General features: G+C 47.8%; 1 protein-coding gene and 1 long non-coding RNA gene across 8 annotated transcripts in view; both read left to right on the top strand.

Moving 5' to 3' along the window:
- The window catches only part of GABBR1 (gamma-aminobutyric acid type B receptor subunit 1), a 49,745-nt gene that overhangs the window by 4,971 nt on the left and 18,214 nt on the right, over positions 1-26,560 (top strand). For 4 of the 7 annotated variants that reach the window (XM_073005777.1, XM_073005775.1, XM_073005778.1 and 1 more), the window contains 17 exons: positions 553-713; positions 4,162-4,296; positions 4,710-4,880; positions 5,978-6,079; positions 6,368-6,433; positions 6,891-7,082; positions 13,841-14,083; positions 14,713-14,776; positions 16,357-16,434; positions 17,976-18,126; positions 18,622-18,754; positions 20,126-20,242; positions 20,340-20,447; positions 20,879-20,972; positions 21,657-21,784; positions 22,357-22,485; positions 22,706-22,849. In XM_073005777.1, coding sequence (XP_072861878.1) covers positions 553-713; positions 4,162-4,296; positions 4,710-4,880; positions 5,978-6,079; positions 6,368-6,433; positions 6,891-7,082; positions 13,841-14,083; positions 14,713-14,776; positions 16,357-16,434; positions 17,976-18,126; positions 18,622-18,754; positions 20,126-20,242; positions 20,340-20,447; positions 20,879-20,972; positions 21,657-21,784; positions 22,357-22,485; positions 22,706-22,849 — 2,216 coding nt within the window. Of the gene's footprint in view, positions 1-552; positions 714-4,161; positions 4,297-4,709; positions 4,881-5,977; positions 6,080-6,367; positions 6,434-6,890; positions 7,083-13,840; positions 14,084-14,712; positions 14,777-16,356; positions 16,435-17,975; positions 18,127-18,621; positions 18,755-20,125; positions 20,243-20,339; positions 20,448-20,878; positions 20,973-21,656; positions 21,785-22,356; positions 22,486-22,705; positions 22,850-23,617; positions 25,090-26,560 lie in introns of those variants that run through there. The other 3 variants (XM_007973308.3, XM_007973305.3, XM_038005826.2) reach the window with 1 other exon arrangement.
- LOC140708848 (uncharacterized) lies at positions 7,097-10,862 on the top strand. The gene is made up of 2 exons (XR_012089085.1): positions 7,097-7,422; positions 8,185-10,862. It is a non-coding gene; the product is annotated as an uncharacterized lncRNA (long non-coding RNA).

Raw genomic sequence — 26,560 nt, 5'->3', positions numbered from 1 at the left:
TCTCCCCTCCCCGCCCCTCCGACTGTCGCTCCCACCAAGGCGCTCGCTTCCCTCCCCGCCCCCTTCTTGCCTCCCCAGCTCCCGCCCGCCCCCCCACCCCCCGCTGCCGCGCGCCGTCCGTGACGTCAGAGCCCCCTCCCAGCCCCACATCTCCCTCCTCCTCCTCCTCCTCCCCTCCGTCGGTCAGTCAGTCCGCGAGGAGAGTCCGCGGTGGCGGCGACGGTGGCGAGAGCCGCGGGGGCTGTAGGAAGCCAACCTTCCCTGCTTCTCCGGGGCCCTCGCCCCCTCCTCCCCACAAAACCAGGGATGGAGGCGCCTCCCCGGCACCCTCTCAGCAGCCCTCCCCGGGAAAAGTGTCCCCCCTGAGCTCCTTCCGCTCCCCAACAGCTACCCCTGCCCCCCACGCCATGGGGCCAGGGGCCCCTTTTCCGCGGGTGGGGTGGCCACTGCCGCTTCTGGTTGTGATGGCGGCAGGGGTGGCTCCGGTGTGGGCCTCCCACTCCCCCCATCTTCCGCGGCCTCACCCACGGGTCCCCCCGCACCCCTCCTCAGAACGGCGCGCAGTGTACATCGGGGCACTGTTTCCCATGAGTGGGGGCTGGCCAGGGGGCCAGGCCTGCCAGCCCGCGGTGGAGATGGCGCTGGAGGACGTGAATAGCCGCAGGGACATCCTGCCGGACTATGAGCTCAAGCTCATCCACCACGACAGCAAGGTAGCCCTGGACATGGGGGTGGGTGGGAGGTGGGGGCTTGCGGGGCAGGGGGCCAGCCGGCTGCACGCGCCTCCATCTGTCTGAGTCGTCTCTGGGATTGCGAGGCAGACCCCTCCCTTGGGTGACTGGCAGGAGATGGGCTGGAGGTGCAGGAGCTCGGGGAGAGTCACAGGGGCTGGAGGTCCAAGATGAGGGTCTAGGGGTTCAAGATGGTTAAGCATGCTGCAAGGCAGACCCTTCTGCCCCGCTGCGGGAGTCTCGCAGAAGTGTAGGGGTTTCGGGAAACTGGTGGTGGATTTAAGGTATTGGGAGACACTGATCCTCTGAGGGAGTAAACTAACCCTGGAATGGGTTGGGGGTGGAGGGAATGTCAGAGGTGGGGAGCTGGATTGGGGGTTTATATTTACCATGGTAACAAGGTAAAATCTTGGCGTAGGTTGGAGCTGAAAGGAATAGAGACAGAATGAGGAAAATTTTGAGAGACTTGAGAGCTCTAGTTTATTTATCATAACAAACAGCAAGGTAGTGGTGAGCCCTACCTGACTCCTTCTCATCTCTCTATTTCCAACCCTGTTGAGCATTCCCAGACTGTGGGATAGATGGCATATGGAGATTGGGGAAGGCTAATGATCAAGAGGTGGGCAAAAGCACTGGGAAATGATTTGGATTGGGGATCCACATGGGAACCCCCACAATAGCATTGGGATGGAGAAGAGTCAGCATATAGGGAGAAGAGAACAGAAAAGAATGGCAGTGGAGAAGAGGGGCAAGGAGGTAGGGTGGGGATAATGAGAGATCTTGGGGCACCCTGTGGAACTTGGGTCCTGACCTTAATCTTCCCTTATAGCATTGTGGCCTCTAGGATGTGAGAAGGGAAATGGGATTTAGGGAATAGGGAGGTGAGTTGAGGGAGAGAGAAGGTAAGCAAATTTGTGTCCAGGGGTATTAGGGGATAGCTTATAATGAGGTTCCTTTCCCACCCCTCTCTCCTACATGAATAATTGGGGGTGTGGGAAAGGATGTGACACAGGGAAGGAGATTTAAGACCTCAAATTTATCTTTACTGACATGGGGCCCCAGAGACTTAAGGAATTGGGTTAGGGTGAAAGAGAGTACAAAAGGTGAGAATTTGGTGATCTTACCAAAGATCAACCTTGGGGTGGTCCAAGGGTTTATATTCATTCTTTAGAACATCACTATACACCTAGAAATAGGTGTGTGTGTGGTAGGTGTGTGAGGGGACAGAAGTGAGGTTGAAAGTAGGGTACTTGAGAAGAGAGCACAAGAATTGTCAGGAGCTTGGAGAACTTCAAATCCCCTTTGACTGTTACTTTCTCATGGTTCTCAACCTTCAGTGTACATAAGAATCACCAGAGGAGTTTGTTAAAAATACAGATTTTAGCTCCTTGGTCAGGGATGAATCCCAAGTATTTATCTGTATTTTTACCAATAGACATCCTGTCTTGCTGAATTCCTGAGCTGTAAGCTAACCCCAGAATGCCTGTAGGAAGAGCAGGAGGGTACAGGAAAATAATTAGGTATTAGGGGACGGGAGGCAGGAAGAGAAATAGAGGATCAGATCTGGTAGAGGGTCAGACTCGGTCAGAGAGATCACTGGCTATGGGGAGTGGAGTGTGAAGAAAATTACCGGGAGAGATGGGTGCAGGCTTTATGATAGGGGATCACAGGAGATAGGGGAGGCCTGGCTGTGAGCTCAAACTCATCCACCATGGCAGGTGATTCCCTGGAGGTGGTGGGGAGCAGACGTGGGAACTGGGAGAAGGGAACTGGAGGAGAACATACCAGAGGCAGCAAGCAGGGTTGGATGGGAAGGCAGAGGAACCGGAATGTGTCAACTGGAATGAGTCGGTTTCCTGCCTGCAAATCCAGATCATTGCAAGAGCAAAAAGAGGGAGGAGAACTAAGGAAGTCTACTGGGGAGGGGGAGAGAATCACGTGGTGGAGAGAATCTGCAGTGATGAACAGTGTGTGGAAGAGGGAAAGGGTTGCAAGAAAAGGTAGATAAGAAATCAGGAAACAAAATGGGGGGCATGCATTGCCCTGTTGATATGTATCTTATATGTTCTTGTATGTCCTCATTATTCCTATTAACCCTGTCTTTAGAGGAGAAGTGGAGGGGCACCGAGGGGCTGTGGGAGAAGCTGGGAGCAGGATCTGGAGTAATAGATGTGGGGAGAGTGCAGGAAGGTGGGTCCTGAGAATGGTAAAGATTCACAAAGTTGCCTTAGTGGGAGGCATAAAGAGAAAACCTTCTAATGTTGTTGAACACTGCCCTTGGCCAGGGTGAGGGTAGGGTGGGCAACAGAGTTCTCAGTGAGTGCTGGCTCTTCAGATTCCAACAGCTTCCCCTGTTTCCCCCTTCTCCAACTTCCCACCGTGTCCCAAATGTCAGGCCTCAGTGGGAGGTAAGCAGGCTCCAGAGTGCTTTCTTTATTTCCTTTCTACTTATCCTCTCCTCCCCGCAACATTTCACCCTCCTCAGTCCCCTGAGCCCCCTGTCTGTGTCCCCTCTGCCCTGGCTCCCCACTGGCTGCCATTTTGTCTTCACATGCACTGAGGTTCCAGCAGCTTCTGAAATGTCATATATCAGCAGGAGGGGAACAGGCAGTGGGAGACCCAAGGCTGGCTCTTCCTCCCCCATTTCCCCTCCTCCCAGGCTTCCTTTCTTCTCCAGCTTTCTGCTTGTTTACTTTCCCTAGCTCCAAGCCTCTCTTTAAGGCACCTCTCAAATTGTCTGGTTTCTTGAGAGTTCCATTCTATTCATTCTCTCTGTTCTTTCCTCATCCTACATTCTTCCCCACTTCCACCCCCCAGTGTCTTTGTTTCTAATGGACCTGTCAAATGTCAGGGCCCAGCAGGAGGGATGGATCACTGAGCGGGACCCCCTACTGGTCTTGTTCCTGCTCTCTCTTTACTTATCACTAGCTCTGAAAAGAGAAGAGGGAGGAAACAAATGGAAGGTGGGGAGAAGGGGTTTGCAGAGGTGAGGAAGGAATTTTCATAATATGGCTTTGAGCAAGCTGCCTGGGGACATGGAAAGAGTTTACCATATTCCTACTGACTCTTTTCTACCCACTGGTGTTTGGAGCATAGAAACATGGGGTAAAGGGCCTGGTGACAAAGGGAAGGGTCTGAGGGTGAGCTGAAAGGAGATAAGGTGGTATATTCATTAATACCAAAGGAGGGGTGTGCAGGAGAGGTGATGGGTAAGGCTCCAAATGGAAGACAGAGAAGGAAGTTTAATGAAAGAGGAGAAAAAAGACTCTTGACAGGAAGAGATGCCAGAAAGGAGAAGAAAATGGTAATTAATGATGAAAGTGAGTAATTGAGAAAGGAACTAATTTGTTCGAGAAAGGTAAGAGTAGGAATTGTAGACAGGGGAGGGGCCCCCGGAGAACTTGCCCTCATCTCTTCTCTTGTCTTTCAGTGTGATCCAGGCCAAGCCACCAAATACCTGTATGAGCTGCTCTACAACGACCCTATCAAGATCATCCTTATGCCTGGCTGCAGCTCTGTCTCCACACTGGTGGCTGAGGCTGCTAGGATGTGGAACCTCATTGTGGTAAGCAGGGCTATGGGGGTCAAAAGATGGGGTCATTCCCTTTTGAGCTCTACTAAAGGGACGATCGTGATTGTGGGTTTGTATTGAAAAGATTGCGGGGGACCTGCTTCTAAGATTCAGAGTCCTCTGCAGACCTGAGCTAGGCAGCGTCCTAGCAACAGTGGCCTGACAGTACTGCAGCTGACCTCCTTCTTCAGAAGGGATTGAAATTAGATCAGTGAAAGAGCATCCCGATTATGAGGGGTGCGTGGGCCTTTGAGAATCACTTTTCCTTAGGCAGACCAGAGGTGGGGAGGTTTGGAGAGAGTAAGGTAGAGAAACTGAAAGACAGAAAGAGGGTTAATGAAACTCTTAGCCACTCTTGGTGTCCTCAGTCAACAGACCCTGTTGCACTCACTCTCCCTGCCCCACAGCTTTCCTATGGCTCCAGCTCACCAGCCCTGTCAAACCGGCAGCGTTTCCCCACTTTCTTCCGAACGCACCCGTCAGCCACACTCCACAACCCTACCCGCGTGAAACTCTTTGAAAAGTGGGGCTGGAAGAAGATTGCTACCATCCAGCAGACCACTGAGGTCTTCACTTCGGTGAGGAGGGGTTGGGCAAGGGCTAAAGGGACATAAGCTCACATTCCAGCACAGGGAGATGTGATGCGAGATTCACTTTTAGAGGCGAGAGCTTGATTCTTCATTAAAAGAGAACGCATTTCATGTGGATTAAGTGCATGTTCTTTCTGTAGCCAGAGGAAAGAATGAGTTGAGTTTTTGGAATCCTCTTTGTCTTTATGATTTTACGATTTTTTCCCCCTGTTTAATGCCCTGTTCCCAACAGACAGACCCCGAGTGACTCAATTCTGTTAAATTAGGTTCAATCCAAAGTGGAGGCAAGAGATGGGAGGGAAGATGAGATAGGAATCCAGGAAGGCAGCAGATTCCAGAGGCTCTCAAGGGGGGTGGTGGGTGGGTGCGAATGGGAACAGGGGATGGAGCCAGTGGATTACAGGGGAGAGAGGGAGAGGAGAAAGAGAAAGAGAGAGAGAGAGAGAGAAGAGAATGGGGGAGAGGAGAGAGAGGGGCAGACAGACAGCTGCATGGGTCTGGTAGTTGGCACTAAGAGAGAGAAGCCAACAGACAAGGAAAGGTTGAGTGGGGAGAGGGAGATTTGGGGAGGTAGAGAGGAAATACAGGCTCTACATCTGAAGAAGGCAGTCTGCTCCCTTCCTTTTATTCTATTCTTTGGGTCTTCTATCCACTGTGTTCAGTGGCCCTTTAATCCTCCCCCACTTTTGCTCTGATTCAGACCATTCTTTGTCTGTCTGCCCACTTGCCTCTTGAGGTTGACATCATGCTGTCTGTCCTAGTCCTCGCCTTGTCTTTTCCTGGTTCCTCTATGTTTCTTTCCCCCATCTTTGCCCTCAGTGGTAGGAGTGGGTGAATGGAGTGGCTTCCTCCACACAGAGCCTCAGCAGGGGCTCATCATTCACCTTCCCACTTGGAAGCCATATCCTAAGACCAGACGCTTTCCTGAACTCCTCACTTCAGGGACAGAGCTGTTGAAGGAAGGTTCAGAAGGGCTGTTTCTTTGCTCTATCTGAGTATTGCTCTGAAATCCCCAGTTAACCTCTCTGGTCTTTATTCCCTCACGCACCTGTGTTTTTCCAACTTGTTTTTCATTCCCACCCAAGACTCTGGACGACCTGGAGGAACGAGTGAAGGAGGCTGGAATTGAGATTACTTTCCGCCAGAGTTTCTTCTCAGATCCGGCTGTGCCTGTCAAAAACCTGAAGGTCAGATGGCCGGAAGTGGTGGGCTCTGTTTACAGAGGAACCAAGCTGGGGGACAGTGGCTGGTTGGAGAGGAAAGCCAGGCAGGGGCAGGTTTTGATTCTCTGAGGCAATAGCATCTCCTGGGGAAGTTTAGCTCCATCTTCCAATTGACATTTATCCACTATACATTGAGCGTTACCCTGCACTAAGCACTTTGGCATGGGAAATCAAAGCTGCGAAGATGCCTGGCTTAGCCCCTCAGGCATTCCCAGACGTCCCTCAGGAGCTGTTTCTTTCTCTGTTCTGTAGCGCCAGGATGCCCGAATCATCGTGGGACTTTTCTATGAGACTGAAGCCCGGAAAGTTTTTTGTGAGGTGGAGTTGGATCTGAAGAGGGAGGGGCACTGGGTGGGAATTCCCCTTGGTTTTCTTGTGGGGCCTCCTTTCGGCATCTGTGCCTGAGTTGATAGCATATGATCTGAGGTGACGATTCATAGGATGTCTCTGTCTGTTGGCTCTGACTGCATCCCTTGTCTGCACACACGATACTTTCTTCAGATCTCATTTTTCTACTGCTTTGTGTTTCCCGAGAAGCCTATAAATTCCATCTGTCCTGACTGACTGGAAAAGGCCACTCAGAAATACAGGGACTGGGGAGTAACTTAGAAGGAGGAATTGTCAGCCTTTCCTACCATCCCCAATACTTGCAGATTTCTCTTTGTAGTTCTACTGCTCTTCCCTGATTCCCAAGAGGCTAAATAGTGTCAAGTGAGATAAGACAAAAACAAACAAACGAGCAAACAAAAACCCAGCCATCCTCCTCTGTATTCAGGTGTACAAGGAGCGTCTCTTTGGGAAGAAGTATGTCTGGTTCCTCATTGGGTGGTATGCTGACAATTGGTTCAAGATCTACGACCCTTCTATCAACTGCACAGTAGATGAGATGACTGAGGCCGTGGAGGGCCACATCACCACTGAGATTGTCATGCTGAATCCTGCCAACACCCGCAGCATTTCCAACATGGTGAGGGTGTGGGAACTTGCAGACTGGCATCTGGGAGGGTGGAGGGGACTGAGGGAGGCTTGCAGGGGAGAAGGTGCCAGGGAGAGGGTGTGGAATTTGGATATAAAGGAGAAGAGGGCACTGTGCCCACCCTGGACTTGTCTGCATTATGTTTCCTGTGGATCCTACCTTTGCTCTGACTTCCTTGGGTAGGAGAAAGAAAAAAAAAAAAAAAAAACGATAGAATTGTATGTTCAGTAGGTTCCTAAAGAGTGGAAGGGCTGTTACCATGGAGACGAGGAGCAGTTGGTGAGAAGTCAGAGGAGGAGCCGGCGTTAATGATAATATGGATGCTGTATACGTAAGCACACCTTTACAGGAGCGCTGTGTCTGGGCAGGATTGCATTTTATTTTCTTGGTGATTTACGTTAGTACTTTAGAGTTGCTTAATATTCACTCATGATTGATATGCAATTAGCTTGGATCCTGTTGCTTTTTTTAATGATTCTTTTTTTAGAATTTTATATGGAGAAGGGGCTTTTGAAATCATTTAGCCCCAGACAGCTGGTTAATGACAGACTTGGAGCGAGCAGGCGCATTCTCTGATTTGGGAGGGCTGGGGCAGTCTTGCAGCTGAGGGGCAGAAGTGAGTGTGGGCGTGGGCGTAGGGGAAGAGGCTTCTTTGTTGCTCAGCACTACATTGTAAAGAGTACAGGAATTTGGGATAAGCTCGATACGTCCACCTGTGTGTCTACTTATTATACCAAGTGTGTACCTGCTTTGGAGAACATGCTAGGGGTGAGTTAATGGTTGTAAAGCCCCCAAATAGCTTAATTTAAAAAGTTTTACTAACAGTGGCATTTATGTGGAGCTTAGATTCATGATTTCAGGGATCCTAACAGCAATACTCTGATACGGACTTATTATTTACATTTTGTAGACCAGGAAAATGAGACTCAGAGTGGTTTAATGACTTGTCTCAGGTCATGCAGCTACTCAGCAGTCCAGCTGGAGTTGAATCCTAGTTAAATCTGACTCCAAACTGCTCTGTCTCATCACTTCCCATGGAAAACTATAAAGCCTGACTAAAAAGTTTGTACTTTTATCTGCTAACACTTTTTAGCTACTGGCAGTTTCTGAGCAAAGGAGAAATAAGATTTAGGAAGTTGACTCTGGTGGTGCGTTGTGATGAAAGATCTGCTGCCACATGGACTCTGGTCATACACACTGTTTTGGGACATTCTGAGTGGACTCTATGTTTTAAGGTATGTTAGTTGAAAAATACAATGAAAAAATTTTGGAAGATCATTTTCCCATAGAGTACCCAAGAGGTGAGTCATCCCTGAACCTGGGACAGTATTGGAACTGGCTACCAAAGCCAGAAAGGCTTGTTGGTGCCCTGAGCCCAGGACCCGCCGATCATTGATTCTGTCTTATAGCAGGGAGCTAGAGGAGGCTGACAGAAAACAGGGATTTGGCTGGGTCTGGTGGCTCACACCTGTAATCCCAGCACCTTGGGAAGCCAAGGCAGAAAGATCACTGGAGCCCAGGAGTTCAAGACCAGCCTGGGCAATATAGTGAGACCCCCAGCTCTAAACAAAAAGAGAGAGAGAACAGAGAGTTGGTCAGGAACATAGAGGGACACCTGAGCGTGGGGGCAGGAAGACTTGGAAGGTCCCTTTCTGGCTTTTTGTCTCTAGAGAAAGATAGAGTCCGTAGGGCTTCCAGTGGGACCAGCCTAAAATGCCAGTGGGGAAGCCAATATTTTCTGGAGGGGATAGAAGCAGTCTTGACAACAGGTTAGGAGCAGGAGAGGTTATAGATGAATCAAACAGCACCAACAGAAGTGGATCAAAGCAAGGGTTGGACTTAGGGGGCCGGAGCCATGGAGACTTAGAAAAGAAGCAGAGTTGCTTTTATTCCCTAAGGATGGCCTTACGTTTAGATCAGCAGTTCTCAAACTTTAACATCCGTCAGAACCACCTGGAAAGGTAGTATACAGGTTACCAGACCCTTCCCCTGGAAATTCTGATTCAGTAGATCTGGGCTAGGGCCTGAGAACTGATATTTCTAGCAAGTTCCTGGGGATGCTGATGCTACTGGTCTGGGGATCACACCTTGAGAACTATTAGTTAGGGTAGTGGTTTTCAACCAGAGGCTACACTATCTAGAGGCATTTTTGGTTGTTACAGTTGAGGGTAGGGGATGGGGAGGGATACATGCTCCTGATATCTAATGTATTGAAGCCAAAGATGATTCTAAACATCCTACAAAGCACAGCCCCTGACAACAAAGAATTATCTTGCTCAAAATGTTAATAAATAGTGCAGAGAGTGAGAAACCCTAGTTTAGAGAAAACATCTTTAGGGGCCATATGTGGAATTGGAGAGTAGGTTAGGGTGGTTTTAGAGAAATGTAGCTGTGGGATAGAGGGGAATGTGGGAGGTGGCATCCTGGAGATAAGATTGTGAGGAAATAAATTCTGATTGGGGTAGAGATCCCATCAGACCTAGGACCAATACAAACTAAAAAGCTACCTCAACATACACATTCTAGTCCACTGTCGAGCATTCATTCTTGAGAGCCAGACGAGGATTTGCACTTGGCTGATTAATTGCTATGGGTTGAGGGGTCTTTATTGTTCAGATTTCCTTAAGCTGCAGAGTAGAGTTTCTGTTTGACAATCTGTAACTGTATCTTTACTGACTCAAGGGGGAAGCATTCTACTCTTCTCTACTCTTGGGGTGGCAGGAGCAGTGGTGCCCCCGGTGGTTAGGCGTGTTTGTGGTAGTGACCTGGCGTGAGCACAGAGTATGACGACCTGGGCAGGGGACCGCGTCGTGCTGAGCAGATTAATCCCTTTCCATCTGGGTGATTTTTTTTTTATGCCGTATTTACGTTGAACTGAAGATTGAATAGACCAATCTTTCAATTTGAAACTAAGGACTGCTCAAAGTATTAGCGTAGCCGCTATTTGTGCAGGTGCTCTTGGAGAGAGGCAGTCTCATGTACAGAGACTGTGTAGTGTGGCTGGTAAAAGTATGGATTACCTCTGCTACTCACTAGCAGTATAATTTTTTTCAGGCAAGTTATGTAACTCTTCTCTGCCTCAGTTTTCTTATCTCTAAAATGGGGATAATAACACCTCATTGGATTGTTTGAAGATTAAATAAGGTGATATAGGTTCCCTAGGAAAATGCTTGATACATACTAAGGACTGTAAATGTTAGCCATCGTCATCATCATCATCATCGTCATCATCATCACCATCACCATCATCATCCTGTGTAAGGAGGGTTCGATATCAATGAAGCATTTCAACAAAAGAGTTAAGAGGACTCAGTGATTTGAAAGGGTCTAATGTGATTCCAAGGCTTCAGTCTCGTTTACTGGGAACTGTTTGGGAGTAAGGAAAAATGGCTTCGTCTTGGATATTTTAATTTTGAGATTATTCATCATACATTTATAAATGCCTCAGAGTCAGTTAGAAATATGGACTTGAGGCCAGGCGCGGTGGCTCACGCCTATAATCCCAGTACTTTGGGAGGCCGACGCAGGCGGATCACAAGGTCAGGAGTTCAAGACCAGCCTGGCTAACATGGTGAAACCCTGTATCTGCTAAAAATACACAAATCAGCTGGGTGTGGTGTTGCGTGCCTGTAATCCCAGCTACTTGGGAGGCTAAGGCACAAGAATCTCTTGAAACCAAGAGGTTGCAGTGAGCCAAGATCGCACCACTGCATTCCAGCCTGGCAACAGAGCAAGACTCCATCTCAAAAAAAAAAAAAAAAAAGAAAGAAAGAGAGAGAGAGAAAGAAAGAAGAAAAAAAAGAAAAGAAATATGGACTTGAAATATTGAAATATTTGGCTGAAATTATAGAACTGAGTATCAGTAACAAAGATGAGGTTGAGAGTCAAGGAAATTCACATAGAAAAAATGTAACTTACTTTATACCCAGCATTTTTATACATGTTCTAATTTCATTTCACACTATTTTAGATAGTATTATTCTCATTTTAAAGCTGAATAACCAACTAGTGAGGTTTAATAGCTTGTTTGAGATTTCATAGCAGGTAAAATGATTAGAATATGAATTCATCCCTTTATCTATCCAACAGACTTTTATTTTTATTTTTTTTTGAGATAGAGTATCCCTCTGTTGCCCAGGCAGGAGTGCAGTGGTGCAATCACTGCAGTCTTGACCTCCTGGGGTCAAGCCATCCATCCACCTCAGCCCCTCCTAAGTAAGCTGGGATCACTGGCATATGCCACCAAGTCTGGCTAATTTTTTTTTTTTTTTTTTTTCTTGAGATGGAGTCTTGCTCTGTTGCCTAGGCTGGAGTGCAATGGTGCGATCTCAGCTCACTGCAACCTCTGCCTCCTGGGTTCAAGCGATTCCCCTGCCTCAGCCTTCTGAATAGCTGCGATTATAGGCGCATACCACCATGCCCAGCTAATTTTTTTTGTATTTTTGGTAAAGATGGGGTTTCACCATGTTGGTCAGGTTGGTCTTGGACACCTAACCTTGTGATTCTCTCCTCGGCCACCTGAAGTGCTGGGATTACAGGTGTGAGCCACTGCACCCAGCCAAGTCTGGCTAATTTTTTTTTTTTTTGAGATAGAGTCTCGCTCTGTTGCCCAGGCTGGAGTGCAATTGGCGTGATCTCCACTCACTGCAACCTCTGCTTTTTGAGTTCAAACGATTCTCCTACCTCAACCTCCCAAGTAGCTGGGATTACGGGAGCCCACCAACACACCCAGCTAATTTTTGTATTTTTAGTAGAGACGGGGTTTCACCAGGTTGGCCAGGCTCTCTGGAATTCCTGACCTGAGGTGATGCACCTGCCTTAGCCGCCCAAAGTGCTGGGATTACAAGCATGAGCCATCCAGCCACTGTGCCAAGCCTGACTTGTTTTTTATAAAGCCTTTTTTAAAAAAAAAATTTTTTTTTTTTTTTTTAAAGACAGAGCCTTGCTCTGTTGCCCAGGCTGGAGTGCGGTGGAATCATCTCAGCTCACTGTAACCTCCACCTCCCAAATTGAAGTGATTCTCTCACCTCAGCCCTCATTTTTGGGACTACAAGTGCACACCACCATACCCAGCTAATTTTTTGTATTTTGATAGAGATGGGGTTTCACCATGTTGCCCAGCTGGTCTTGAACTGCTGAGCTCAGGCAGTCTGCCCACCTCGGCCTCCCAAAGTGCTAGGATTACAGGCATGAGCCACTGTGCCTGGCATATTTTTTTTTTAAAGAGCAGTTTTAGTTTCACAGCAGAATTGAGATGAAGGTACAGAGACTTCCCATATACTACTCACATACTTAGCCTTCCACATTATCAACATCCTCCACTAGAGTGGTACACTTGTTACAACTGATGAACCGACATTGATACATCATAATCACCCAAAGTCCATAGTTTACATTAGAGTTCACCCTTGGTGTTATATATTCTGTGGGTTTGGACAAATGTATAATGATGTGTATATGTACTGTTAAATACTTTACATAGTATTTTCACTGGCCTTATCCAATGGACATTTATTGTTACTTCATTATGATTGGGCACAGTGCTAGATGCTGATGATTAAGAAAGGGATGGGATTTGATCTTGTCCTCAAGGGTAGAACCCAGGCCCATTCTACCCAAGGGTAGAACTCAGGCATCTTCAAAGCCCAGGCTGCTTCAAATCCCAATGTAGTAACCACTGCTCTACACTGCCTGTGCCCTTTGCATATCTCACTTCTCCATCTCTCTAGAAAGTTGGAGAAAAAGTGAGCAAGGCATGAGGAACAAAGTTATTTATTTGTTCTTCATTCATCTATTTATTCTTTCATTAGTGTATGTGTTAATACATTCCAAACCCAAACAATTATTTGTATGGTCCCCTGTGTGTTACTTGTGGTTTCCCAAGAAGTAGTTGCTAAGCTTTTCCTTCTATGGTTTCTGTGAGGTAAGGAAGGAATGATGTGATTTTCTTCAGTATGTAGAATGTAGTTCCAAGAGGTTAAATAATTTACCTACAGTTATTTAGCCAAACAAGGTTACTGCAAGGTATATGAAGTCCGGTCTCTTGACCCAGTTCATGAGAGAGTTAAAGGAACTATAATTCTTTTTAGCTTTCTTGGAAAAAGAAGGTTGAGTGTTAAGAGGGGTGTGGGTAGGATTGAGTAATGGACTTCAAAAATGTGAAGGATATTTCTGTAGTTTTCAGTCTTCCAAAAGCCCTCTAAGAGGAAGTGAACTGAAAGCACACAAGAATGGCAAGAAGTTAGCACGCTGAAGAAAATTCCTCCTGGTTGGCAAGCAGAGTGAGAAGACTGTGCTATCACCTTTTCTAGAATCTTTCAGAATTGTAGGAGCTGTTAGATCCTGAGTTAACTCTATGAAGAAAGTCAGAAGGATCAGAGACCATCAATGTCACAACTCTTCATTGGAATATCCATGTCTCCCCCTGTACTCTAGCTCTACCTTCCATCCTTTGCCACTCATTATCCAGAGTGTTTATTTGTCAAACTTCTCTGTTTGCAGTTCTGAGTTAGCAACTATACACACTAAGACCATTGGACACAGCTAATCCCTGCTTTAGTCTAGTAGCTTCCGATCTAAGGCAGACACATGGGTATAGTTAAAGATTTTGAATGTACATATGCCCAATCTGACAACAGTAACACAAACCATCCATTCAAGTAGAAGTGTTTGAGCCAGAATTGGATTGCACCCCTTCCCCCACACCCACACACATTTCAGTTCTTTCCTCATGATTTTTTCCTCCCAAGACATCCCAGGAATTTGTGGAGAAACTAACCAAGCGACTGAAAAGACACCCTGAGGAGACAGGAGGTTTCCAGGAGGCACCGCTGGCCTATGATGCCATCTGGGCCTTGGCATTGGCCCTGAACAAGACATCTGGAGGAGGCGGCCGTTCTGGCGTGCGCCTGGAGGACTTCAACTACAACAACCAGACCATTACCGACCAAATCTACCGGGCAATGAACTCCTCGTCCTTTGAGGGTGTCTCTGTGAGTTACAACAACTTCCTTCATACTCCCCGTCTTCCCAATCTCAAGAGAGACTCCCGAGAAGCACCTTCGACAAACATGCATTCTCTGTTTTTCTTAGTTACTTCTTTGCAATAATCAGTCTCTGACCAGAGAAGTAGGGATCTTCAAATTCAAAAAACCCGTCAAAGACTAGAGGGAAAAAGGATGTATTCCATTTTTTTAAACCCCTCCCCTCATTTCTTTTCAAACTAGTCCGAGTATTCATGAGTCAGATGAGAATTGTAGGATTTTGAAAGACAAAACAGTCTGAAAGGTCATCTTCTTATTGCTTTTAAAATGAAAAGATTAGTTTCCAGAGAGATTTGCTGACTTGCTTAGGCCACACAACCAGAAACCTGCTGGTGTTCTGTCTGGGGATTTTTTCCCATTCAAATCTCATGAGCGAAGCTCCTTCTCCAAAGAATAATGTTTCTAAAATCTAGGGTATGGGCATCTGGGGTATGTCCTATATGCAGGCAAATGCCATAAATAGCATTCATTCAGAGGCTCAATTACATCAAAAACAGAAGGATTTAAAGAGTCCCTGATGTTCTCTTTCACTCCTGCTTTTATCCCCTTTGCCTTCCTCCACATGTTCCTTCCCTCAGGGCCATGTGGTGTTTGATGCCAGTGGCTCTCGGATGGCATGGACGCTTATCGAGCAGCTGCAGGGTGAGTACTGGGGCAGGAGGGGACTGGACATGGGGGCCCGGTTGGGGCTGGGCTGGGATGCCACCTGGGGAAGAATATCACAGACATCACAAGATTGCCCTGGCACCTCCCCACTTCTGCCCTTCTCTTTTAACCCTGTTCATCAAGCTTGTAAATAATAATAATAAAAAGCTTAGCTACAAGAAGATTGATGTCTTTGAGTTGCACTGGTTTTGCCCTCAAAAAGAAGTGTGTAGGCTGGGTGTGGTGGCTCACCCCTGTAATCCCAGCACTTTTGGGAGGCCAAGGCGGGCAGATCATGAGGTCAGGAGTTTGAGACCAACCTGACCAGCATGGTGAAACCCTGTCTCTACCAAAAATACAAAAAAAAAAAAAAAAAAAAAAAAAAAAAAAATTAGCTGGGTGTGGTGGCAGGCGCCTGTAGTCCCAGCTACATGGGAGACTGAGGCAGGAGAATCACTTGAACCCAGGAGGCAGAGGTTGCAGTGAGCCGAGATCATGCCACTGCACTCCGGCCTGGGTGATAGAGTGAGACTCTGTCTCAAAGAAAAAAGAAAAGAAAAGAGGTGTGTAAATTAAAAACAGCTACTCTCTTTCCCAGTGGCTTCCATTCATTTCACAAATTTTCCCTTGAGTGGCTTGGGTTGAGAGGTTGACGACCTGTCAGTTAGACTCAAGAAAGCTGAATCTAGGAGAACTGCTGCTTTTTTTTAAGGGAATACGCCAAATTTCCTTGCTGTGTAAACTATCATTTCTAATTTATCTTCAGTGTGTATAGCTTGGTTTTTGTAGATTGTATTTTCTTGAAACTTAGCACACTTAGGTATTTGCAGAACTTCTAGGAGTTAATTTTTCTGCTCCACCTAGCTCTCAGTCTTTTACGGCATGGCCAAGAGAGCTATTTCTTGGCCTCCTGTGAAAAGTTTCTTTCTTCCTTTCTCCCCACCTCCACATCCTCTCAGCTCCTCTTTGTATCCAGGACAAGAGGAAGTGGACTTCAGCCATGGTGAAAGGAGTGTGAGTTGGCTTTTGAAGGAAAAGTTATGGTAACGGAAACAGTTCTGGAACAGAAATCTTAGAAGTGACCAAATTTTACTCAATGGCGCTTTAAGAGGCAGATATAACTTATCCAAGGAATTAAAACCTAAGCCAACGGAAGAGAATGTTCTAAAATTAAAATGAAAGCCACTGGGAAAATAGAGCCTGCCCATCATGAGAGGAAGAATAAGCAGAAATATGTGTAAAGCTTTAGAAGCCAAAATCAAAGTGAGAGACATCTCGCCGAGAGAGGTGTGAGGAATGGAATAGGTGGCAGACATGTTGTGGAGCCTCCTCACTGAAGACTTTTAAACATAGATATTCTTATTTATTTGAGTTGCCTTGGGAACCACCTTATATTGCTTTTAAGTCATGTTGCTGATTCTAGCGACTCGTAGGTCCTTCCAAGCATCCTTTAGGGCCTCAGGTGAAAATAAAATCAGATACAGCCATGCAAAGCTCTAGGGAAGTGGGAAGTTGAAAATGCCTAGGATCAGCTCTTTGGCTCCCTGTGGTCACTCCTTTTATTGTCGTCTGCCCAGGTGGCAGCTACAAGAAGATTGGCTACTATGACAGCACGAAGGATGATCTTTCCTGGTCCAAAACAGATAAGTGGATTGGTGAGTGGATCTTGTTTGTATTTTCCTTCAGCCCCTCTGGACAATCGAGGGAAAAAGTCATGCCTTTGAGTGAGGATGGAATGGTGGAGACTATTAGGTTGGTATGTGGCTGGCAGCTGGGCTAGGAGAAAGGGTTAAGTGAGAGTGAATACAACCCCTAAGGCGTGGGTAGGGGAGACTGGTGTATTTGGAGAGGGAATAGGCGGTGGTTATACTATTTTTAATAGTACATTGCTGGGGTAACTGGGGATTAGAGGCAGGGGGTGGGCAGAGGGCGGGAAATGGAAACTCCATTTGGGTTTCCCAGATGTCCTGGTGTCTTGATATATTTGAACCAGCTACTTCAAGCCCAGAGCTGTCTCTTTGTCTGTCTCTTTAGTTTAACGGTTGCTTAAACTATGGAGGAGGAGGGAAAACCTCATGTAATTGTCATCTGCCAAAATGTGCTTGTTATTTTTATATGCATTTTTAAAAATTTTCCTATTTTTATGTAATTTTAGAGGTACACATGTAGTTGTGTTACATGAATATATTGCATAGTGGTGAAGTCTGGGCGTTTAGTGCACCTGTCACCCAAATAGTGTACATTGTACCTAATAGGTAGTACTTCATCCCGCAAAATATACTTTTTAAAGAGGGAAAGTAAGCAGTTATTCTTTGTGTACTTGGCCTTAATGATAGGACATGGGAGAGAAACTGAAGGGGGACAAAAGGAGGGACCTACTGATAAAAGAAAGGCTCCTTGAGAATGAAGGGGAGGCCCAGCCATTGAAGACGGCTGCCATCTGCCCTGCCCAGTGGAAATCTAGTCATTCCCAGCACTGCTGGAGTTTTGCCCTTTTTTTTTTTACAATTTGAATTTAGGACAGTGTTCTGGGTTGCTATAAATGCTGCATGGCCTAAATTATTCTTAAAAAAAAAAAAAAAACTAAGCAAATTGCAATTAGTTTTTTTGGTGAACTCTGACAAATTTGAACCCGTAATAATAACTGGAAAACATCTTTGGGAATATCACCCTGCCAGGATTAAAATTTCAGATTAGTTTTCCTTCTTTTTTTTTTTTTTTGTCTTAAGATTAGGTGTCCACCCTAGATACTTCAAGGCCTTTTTAGCTTTATGATTCAATAATTGTCGTTTGAAACTTTGATTTGGGTTATAAGAGACCTTATAACATTTTTTAGTTATCCCCTTCTTTCTCTTCCCATTTTCCTTTGCTGTAAGAAAGACAGAAAAACTTAAAGAACAAACAAAAACAAAGACTACAACTTTGGTGACATGCCTCAGCATTTCCCAACCTATGGATAGACCATTCACTCCATCTTCTCATCTCGTTTCTGGTTGCTTCCTAACGGCCCCAGTGGCACTGAGCATTCTGCCTGCGGTAACCTCTGTTCAGTGCAGTTAGGGCCTCATGTCCCCAGCCAATGACTGAAGTCTGTCAGCAATCTAGTTCTTTGCCCTTTTCTTCTATCCCGTCTTCATTCCTTTGTCCTCCTTCCCTTCTCTTTTCCCTTCCCCTCCTCCTCCCCTGTGCCATGCAGGAGGGTCCCCCCCAGCTGACCAGACCCTGGTCATCAAGACATTCCGCTTCCTGTCACAGAAACTCTTTATCTCCGTCTCGGTTCTCTCCAGCCTGGGCATTGTCCTAGCTGTTGTCTGTCTGTCCTTTAACATCTACAACTCACATGTCCGGTAAGTTTCTCTTCTGACGTTTTCCTTGTCTGCCTCTCTGAGATACTGATCATGTTGCTGGACAGGATGAGAATGAAACCTGTGTAACTCGCATGGCCATGTATCATGGAGTTTTTCATTCTGACTTGTTAAGAATGAAAACAGGGAAACCAGATATAACCCCCACTCCTACTCCAAAGTAGCTAACTGGAAGGAAAAAGAAAAGAAGAGAAAAAAACAACCTTTGGGGCCAGGTCTCACAGTCTTGGACTCTACATAGATAGCCTGTATTCTAGTGGGAGCCTGTGCTTGGGAAGCCCTCTGCAACTCCATCTTCAGCCCCATGACTGCATTGCTTTGCCTCTCAAGGCTCCACTGTCTTCTCCAATCCTGTCTTCCTTTAGCCCCTGGCCCTGAAATTAGGGTCATGCCGTTGCATGGTATTTGGAGAGCTCAGCCTCCCTGGAGAAGAGGGGTAATTATCTCTCCCTGTCACCCTCTCCACCTCTGCCCTAGTTATATCCAGAACTCACAGCCCAACCTGAACAACCTGACTGCTGTGGGCTGCTCACTGGCATTAGCTGCTGTCTTCCCCCTGGGGCTGGATGGTTACCACATTGGGAGGAACCAGTTCCCTTTCGTCTGCCAGGTGAGGAGGTGGTGGGCAAATTCCTCACAGAATGTGGCTCTCCCACCCGTCTCAGGAGCGCCTTCCATGATTTATGGTTCTCTGCCTTTCCTCCTCAGCTTTCCCTGACTCTTGTCCCTGTTCTTTCCTTCTAGCATCACCCCTCTGGTCTCTGTTTGGCTCTGTCCCTTCTTTCTGTGCCTGCAGGCCATTTTCATTCTGTAGTTCACTTGTCAGTTCCAAGGTTGCCATGGCAGGCCTTGCAGAGAAGAGGGAGCCATTGAAGGCAAAGGAAGGGGATTTGCTCAAAGGTCTCCTGAACAATGGTTGCTTGTCTGTGGTGTGGGGGCTGAGAATCAGAACTGTGGACTTCCCTTGGGAGCCGCTGTTGGGTTTGGAAGGATAGAAGCAGAGATCAAAACAGACAGCAGAGAGAGTTGGAGGGAAGAGACCACTGCCACACAGGGAGGAGGGGCTCTGGGACTGTTGGTACATGGAAGGTTCTAGTGCTGTGGGGAGAGGCCAGCTTCAACAGTGATAGTTGAGTGGTTCTCTGTTGCACTGGTGGAAGCACCCACTCTTTTTCTCCTGATCTGCCTGCCTGTCCTTGCTTTCTCTTTTTCCTCTGCTCTGTGCTGTCCTGATCATACATCTGTGCACATGGCATTTTCATGCACATGCACATGCAGTTCATCAGGAATCCTCTGTTCCCAGTGAGGCCAGAGTGCAGCTGGAGAAGCAGACAATTAGCTGCAGTGCAGTAGGAGAGGTTCCAGAGTAGAGATCTGCACAGAGTGCTTTGGGGGCAAAGAAGGGAATGCAGCTCACTGTTGGTGTGATTGGGTGGACCTCCGTGAGGAGGTGCATTTGAATACTGAAGGACAAATAGGATTTTATCAGCTAGAGAAATAGGGGAAGGCTACTTCAGGGGCATAGGGAGCATTGTGTGGCTAGAAAATACTTGAAAGAGAGTAGATGAAGAGAAAGTGGGTAGTTCAGCATGGCTGGAGCGTGGGGTAGATGCAGGGCTGGGAGATGAGCCTAGCTGGACAGGTGGGTGGGAGCATGTTGTGAAGGGTCTGTGTCACATCCAGAAGTGTTCAGGCTGTAACTTATAGATACTGGGGAGTGGTTGGAGGTTTTTGGCCACTAAAGCCAGGAGGTTTTAGCAAGATCACCTTGGTGGTGTGGAAGTAGAGGGTGGATGGGAGGAACTGTTCAAGGTGGGGAGACTGCCCTCTCCCTGCCGCTCCCTGTCCTGTTAACATTTTCCCATCCTCCCTGTGTCACCATGTGCTCCCTGCCCACACTCCCTTAGGGTTCTGCCCATCCTTACTGAAGTCCCTGCTACTAGCCTACCCTATTCTGCCTGTGCCCTCTCTTCTTTTCTAGGCCCGCCTCTGGCTCCTGGGCCTGGGCTTTAGTCTGGGCTATGGCTCCATGTTCACCAAGATTTGGTGGGTCCACACGGTCTTCACAAAGAAGGAAGAAAAGAAGGAGTGGAGAAAGGTGAGTTGCTGCCCAATCCTTAGCCCCCAGATCCTTGGCTCCTGGGGCACAGAGCATTTTTGCCTGATGTGCCTGTTCTCCCCACATATTTATCCAGACTCTGGAACCTTGGAAGCTGTATGCCACAGTGGGCCTGCTGGTGGGCATGGATGTCCTCACTCTCGCCATCTGGCAGATTGTGGACCCTTTGCATCGAACCATTGAGGTACCGCTGGAGAGGAGGTGCTGTGGTCAGGCGAATGAGCAGGGCTCAGTGGCCATCAGGGCCCGGGGTTGTGTGTGGTCTTGAGGGATGAAGCTACTTGGTGAGAGTGCCTTCCTCGTATCGGAAGCTCTTCCTTTCCTTCCTAGAAGGAGCCCCTCATAGGCCTCTAGATTCTGAAGAAAGAAAGATTCCTCCAGATAACTGAAGAAAGGAAGGGGTGGGGATCTGGGAAGGGTGTGTAGAACTTCCAGGCATCAGGGAAAGTGGGGAACAAGCACCTGCAAGGGTTCAGGAAAACATTCTCAGGCCTGGAGTGAGATTTGGCATCAGCATTGAGGGTCTCATAGGAGAACAGCTGGAAGCCAGAGAAGCATTGAGGAGAGGAGGGGAGGCTGGCAGCCATCTTTCTTGTGACCTTGTTTCTCCCCTAGACATTTGCCAAGGAAGAACCAAAGGAAGATATCGACGTCTCTATTCTGCCCCAGCTGGAGCATTGCAGCTCCAGGAAGATGAATACATGGCTTGGTGTGTGGGATGTGGGCAAAGGAGGGCAGGGATGCGCAAAGGCAGGAGGGAAGGCAAGGGCAGAGGGCTTGGAGGGAGAGGGGTCTTTGGAAGAGGAGGTAGCGAGGGTCTCAACCCAGTTTGAACACCCTACTCTTTGTTGTTGCACTAATCTTTTCTGAGAATAGGGGAGAGTTGCTCTTTTGCTATGAGGAGCTTAGGGCCCAAAGCACAGATGAAGAACTTGTGTTCAGCAGAGGGACAAGTGAGGGTAATCCACCTCCAGACCCGACGTTATCTTCTAGATCCCCCTTGGCCTTATTAACATTGTTCGATTCATGGTTACAAATGGCAAACCTACCCTCTGCCTGGAAAACCACCTTCCCCCCTGGAGGGTAAGGGTGAGGCATGTGTGGCCCAGACTGGCCTATTTCTAGATATTCAGCAAGCTCTTGCCTGACTGACAGCAGCTCGCCACCATTGCCTTCCTGTGTGAATCCCAGGAAAAAGTGATGAGGTCTGGGCAAGTTGGGTGGATATAGTGGGTGGGGGATACAGGGTGAGGTTTGCTAGGTCAGAGGGGCTGGATTGGAGAGGAGGGCCCCCTTTCCATTGCAGAGTAGGTGAAGGGCAGAGAGGGGACGGGGATTGAATGAGGAGCGTTGTGGTCCTCGTTGCTCAAGTGACTCTCTCCTGCCATTCTAGGCATTTTCTATGGTTACAAGGGACTGCTGCTGCTGCTGGGAATCTTCCTTGCTTATGAGACCAAGAGTGTGTCCACTGAGAAGATCAATGACCACCGGGCTGTAGGCATGGCTATCTACAATGTGGCCGTGAGCATTGACCCCCTGGCATTGACCCTGTGGGTTGACCACCACAGCCCAGATGTGATGGACTAGGAAGAATCAATGCTAGATCTGGGATCGGTTGCTTAGGAGTCTTAAAAAGTTTGTTAATTCTTCAGGTTTACAAAGCACTTTACAGTTTACTAAGCTCACTGTAGACATTGTATCATTAATCTTACAGCTACCCAATGAAGTAGATATTAGTATCCCCACTTTATAGGTGAGGAAACAAAAACACAGAGAAGTTAAATTGCTTGTCTGTGGTTGATGGACTGGACTCTGTTGACATTTCCTACCAGGGACTGACTCTGGAGGACCTGGAATGTGTGCATAGAGATCCTGGGAGTTCCTGCCTTGAGGGGAGTGGTCAACCAAGAGTGAAAACTGGTTTGGGACAGTTTGTGATTTTTCTCAATCTGTATTTCAGGATGATCCTGAATTTCCTTTTCAAAGGGAAAGTTCACCAGGAAACTGCATAGGCTCCCTCCCATGGGAAGTAAACTCTGGATCTTGTCTGAGCCTGCAGACCTGAGACTCCCTCAATGTGTCTTTCCCTCTAGGTCCTGTGCCTCATCACCGCTCCTGTCACCATGATTCTGTCCAGCCAGCAGGATGCAGCCTTTGCCTTTGCCTCTCTTGCCATAGTTTTCTCCTCCTATATTACTCTTGTTGTGCTCTTTGTGCCCAAGGTGAGGTTCTATTTTTTCTCTCACCCTCTTTAATCCCATGTTCCCTCCCTCCCTCCTTCCTACAGTACTGAGTTCCTCTGCCCTTCCATTCACCCTCCTCTCACTCCTCCCCTTGTTTGGGCCCAACTCTCTTAGCATTCTTTCCACCTCCAACTTTCCATCAGCCATTCACTAGTACAGTCACTGCTGGGCCACCCCACACCCAAACATTTGCCCCCAGATGCGCAGGCTGATCACCCGAGGGGAATGGCAGTCGGAGGCGCAGGACACCATGAAGACAGGGTCATCGACCAACAACAACGAGGAGGAGAAGTCCCGGCTGTTGGAGAAGGAGAACCGCGAACTGGAAAAGATCATTGCTGAGGTGCGGGGTTGGGTGTCAGGGTGGGGTGTTGGAGTGGTGGGGTCCAGGAGGCTTGTGTCTTAGCTCGGGTTGTCTGAAGCCAAGCCTGAGGTACAGGGTCAGATGTTCTTGGTTCATGGAGGGGAGGGTCCTAGGAGAACAACCTGTAAGGAGTGAGTGGAGCAGGATAGGGGAGGGGAAAGGGCTGAGCAAGATTCTGTCTCAGGCAAAATCCAGTGTTGGCCTGATAGGTGGAGGGGCTCTGGAGTGGGAGCTATGTGGTTGACTCAGCCTCCTTAAGGCAAGAGGATGGCTGTTGGCTGTGGGTGGCAACTGAAGAGAGGCAGCAGTGAGCCTCTAGTAGTCAACACTCACAGCAGCTGGGTGTCGCATGCAGCCCCAGCATAAAGGACCTGGGCAGGCGTTCACTGTGCCCCAGGCTGTCATTAGGGGCTGGTGCAATGCCAAAGAGAAGGATGTTCCAACTGGGTTGACACAAATCTCTCTGATTTATTGGAAGCTCTGTGCACTGACTTTTCTCTCCTTCTGCACTTTTTCCTTTTGTTTTTAAATTCTCTCTTATTTTCCTGATCTCATTTTTTTATTGGTATCCCCATTATGTTCTCTGGCTTTTCTTGTTCTATTTTGATTTCTCCTTTTAATTTCTTCTGTCCACTTACCCTATGTCCTCCCCCCTACATTTTTCTATGCCCTTCCTCTCTTTCCCTCCTCCCCACCCCTTCATTACCTCCTCTTCCCCTACTCTCCCAATTGTGCTTCTTCCTCCAGAAAGAGGAGCGTGTCTCTGAACTGCGCCATCAACTCCAGTCTCGGCAGCAGCTCCGCTCCCGGCGCCACCCGCCGACACCCCCAGACCCCTCTGGGGGCCTGCCCAGGGGACCCCCTGAGCCCCCCGACCGGCTTAGCTGTGATGGGAGTCGAGTGCATTTGCTTTATAAGTGAGGGCAGGGTGAGGGAGGACAGGCCAGTAGGGGGCGGGAAAGGGAGACGGGGAAGGGCAGGGGACTCAGGAAGCAGGGGGTCCCCATCCCCAGCTGGGAAGAACATGCTATCCAATCTCATCTCTTGTAAATACATGTCCCCCTGTGAGTCCTGGGCTGATTTGGGTCTCTCATACCTCTGGGAAACAGACCTTTTTCTCTCTTACTGCTTCATGTAATTTTGTATCACCTCTTCACAATTTAGTTCGTACCTGGCTTGAAGCTGCTCACTGCTCACGCGCTGCCTCCTCAGCAGCCTCACTGCATCTTTCTCTTCCCATGCAACACCCTCTTCTAGTTACCACGGCAACCCCTGCAGCTCCTCTGCCTTTGTGCTCTGTTCCTGTCCAGCAGAGGTCTCCCCACAAGTGCTCTTTCCACCCCAAAGGAGCCTCTCCTTTTCTCCACTGTCATAATCTCTTTCTATCTTACTTGCCCTTCCACACTTTCTCACATTTGTCTCCCCCTGAATTTTGCTTCCTTTGGGGGCTCATTCTTTTCGCCAAGGCTCACATGCCCCTTGCCTCTGCTCTTTGTGCACTCATGCTCAGCACACATGCATCCTCCCCTCTCCTGCGTGTGCCCACTGAACATGCTCGTGTGCACCGCGTTTTTCCCGTGTGCTTTCTTCATGTTCAGTCACATGTGCTCTCAGGCACCCTGCATTCACAGCTACGTGTGCCCCACTCACGGTTATGGGTCTGCCCTTGAGCGTGTTTGGGTAGGCATGTGCAATTTGTCTAGCATGCTGAGTCGTGTCTTTCCTGTTTGCACACATCCATGTACTTTCCTTGTGTACCCTCCATGTACCTTGTGTACCTTCTTCCCTTAAATCATGATATTCTTCTAACAGAGCCATATGCACCCTACCCTGCACATTGTTATGCACTTTTCCCCAATTCATGTCTGGTGGGGCCATCCACACCCTCTCCTCATCGCAGAATCTCCATTTCTGCTCAGACTACCCCCATCTCCATTGCATTCATGTACCACCCTCAGTCTGCACTCATAATCATCTTCTCCCAAGACTGCTCCCTTTTGTTTTGTGTTTTTTTTGAGAGGAATTAAGGAAAAATAAGTGGGGGCAGGTTTGGAGAGCTGCTTCCAGTGGATAGTTGATGAGAATCCTGACTAAAGGAAGGCACCCTTGACTGTTGGGATAGACAGATGGACCTACGGGGCGGGAGGTGGCGTCCCTTTCACACTGTGGTGTCTCTTGGGGAAGGATCTCCCCGAATCTCAATAAACCAGTGAACAGTGTGACTCGGCACCTTGCACTCTTCCTGTGAACAGAATGGGCTTCAATCCAAGAAGGAAGGCTCAGAGGACTCCAAGTTCATGAAAAAGCATTGAAGCAGAGGGTGAAAAGAGGTGTTTTATTGATCCATTGAGGGCTTAGCAGAATAAAGCAGGACATGATTAAGTCTGAGATTAGTGAGTGAGGACACTACTGGTTAAAAGTGTGGGCTCTGGAGTCAGACTGCCAGGGCATCAGATCCAACCACATGCAAACATTTTCTTTTTTTTTTTTTTTTGAGACGGAGTCTCACTCTGTCGCCCAGGCTGGAGTGCAGTGGCTGGATCTTGGCTCACTGCAAGCTCCGCCTCCCGGGTTTACGCCATTCTCCTGCCTCAGCCTCCCGAGTAGCTGGGACTACAGGCGCCTGCCACCTCGCCCGGCTAGTTTTTTGTATTTTTTTTTTAGTAGAGACGGGGTTTCACCGTGTTAGCCACGATGGTCTCGATCTCCTGACCTCGTAATCCGCCCGTCTCGAACATTTTCTTAGTCTCTATTCCCCATGTCCTCATCTATAAAAGTGAGAATAAAAATAATAATACATTCCTCCATATGTTGGGTACAAAGACTATATAAATTGTGCATTCAGGTGCCTAGGATGGCCCTTGGGCTATGATATATGTTGCGTGAATATTAGCCTCTGTCCCTGCTGTTTAATGAGTTCCTTGACAGTAGTGGGCATGAATTGGGAGCCTGGAGCAAGTGCCTAAGCGTCCCCTCTAGGGATGCTCCTTCCCAGGAACTAAGAACAGTAAAAGAATGATGACTGCTGGAAGGTAATGGATGAGATGGCCACTGAGTGCTTCCAACCTTAAACATCTTTGTCTAGGAACTCTGAGCATTTTGGAAATAATTTGCTATCAAAATGAAAAAAATTTTGAATGGACAAGGGCCGAAACACTTGCCTGAGACTTTAAACATTTTTTTATGTCGTCTTGGAGAGTGCTTTTTTGAAGCTCAACTTTTCTTTTACTTTGGCACTGATTTTTAAAATGATTCTCAGATTTTTGTAAGAGAGCTGCAAGGGTTGGATGGGCCCTGTCATTCATTGCCCTGTTAAGTGCCAATTTCTGAACTTCCACTAAAGCATGAGGTGGTGAATCTTAGACCAGTACTTGAAAAACGTTCCACTGTGATTATCTACCTGGGACCAGTTGGACTTAATTTGAGTCTCTCTTCTTCCCACAGTGGAATATCCTCTAGGAAAAGAGAAGAAGCCAATGGAGTAGATAAGCCTGCAGTGTGGAAAATGAATAGTTGGCATCAGAACAGCAGCAGGAGGCTGGGCGCGGTAGCTCACGCCTGTAATCCCAGCACTTTGGGAGGCTGAGATGGGTGGATCACGAGGTCAGGAGTTCAAGACCAGCCTGGCCGAGATGGTGAAACCCTGTCTCTACTAAAAATACAGAAATTAGCTGGGCATGATGGTGGGCG

This window comes from Chlorocebus sabaeus, chromosome 17 (assembly GCF_047675955.1).
Source record: "Chlorocebus sabaeus isolate Y175 chromosome 17, mChlSab1.0.hap1, whole genome shotgun sequence".
NCBI classification, from domain to species: domain Eukaryota; kingdom Metazoa; phylum Chordata; class Mammalia; order Primates; family Cercopithecidae; genus Chlorocebus; species Chlorocebus sabaeus.
The sequence above is the reverse complement of the archived record's forward strand: the minus strand, read 5'-3'. Positions and strand labels throughout refer to the sequence as shown.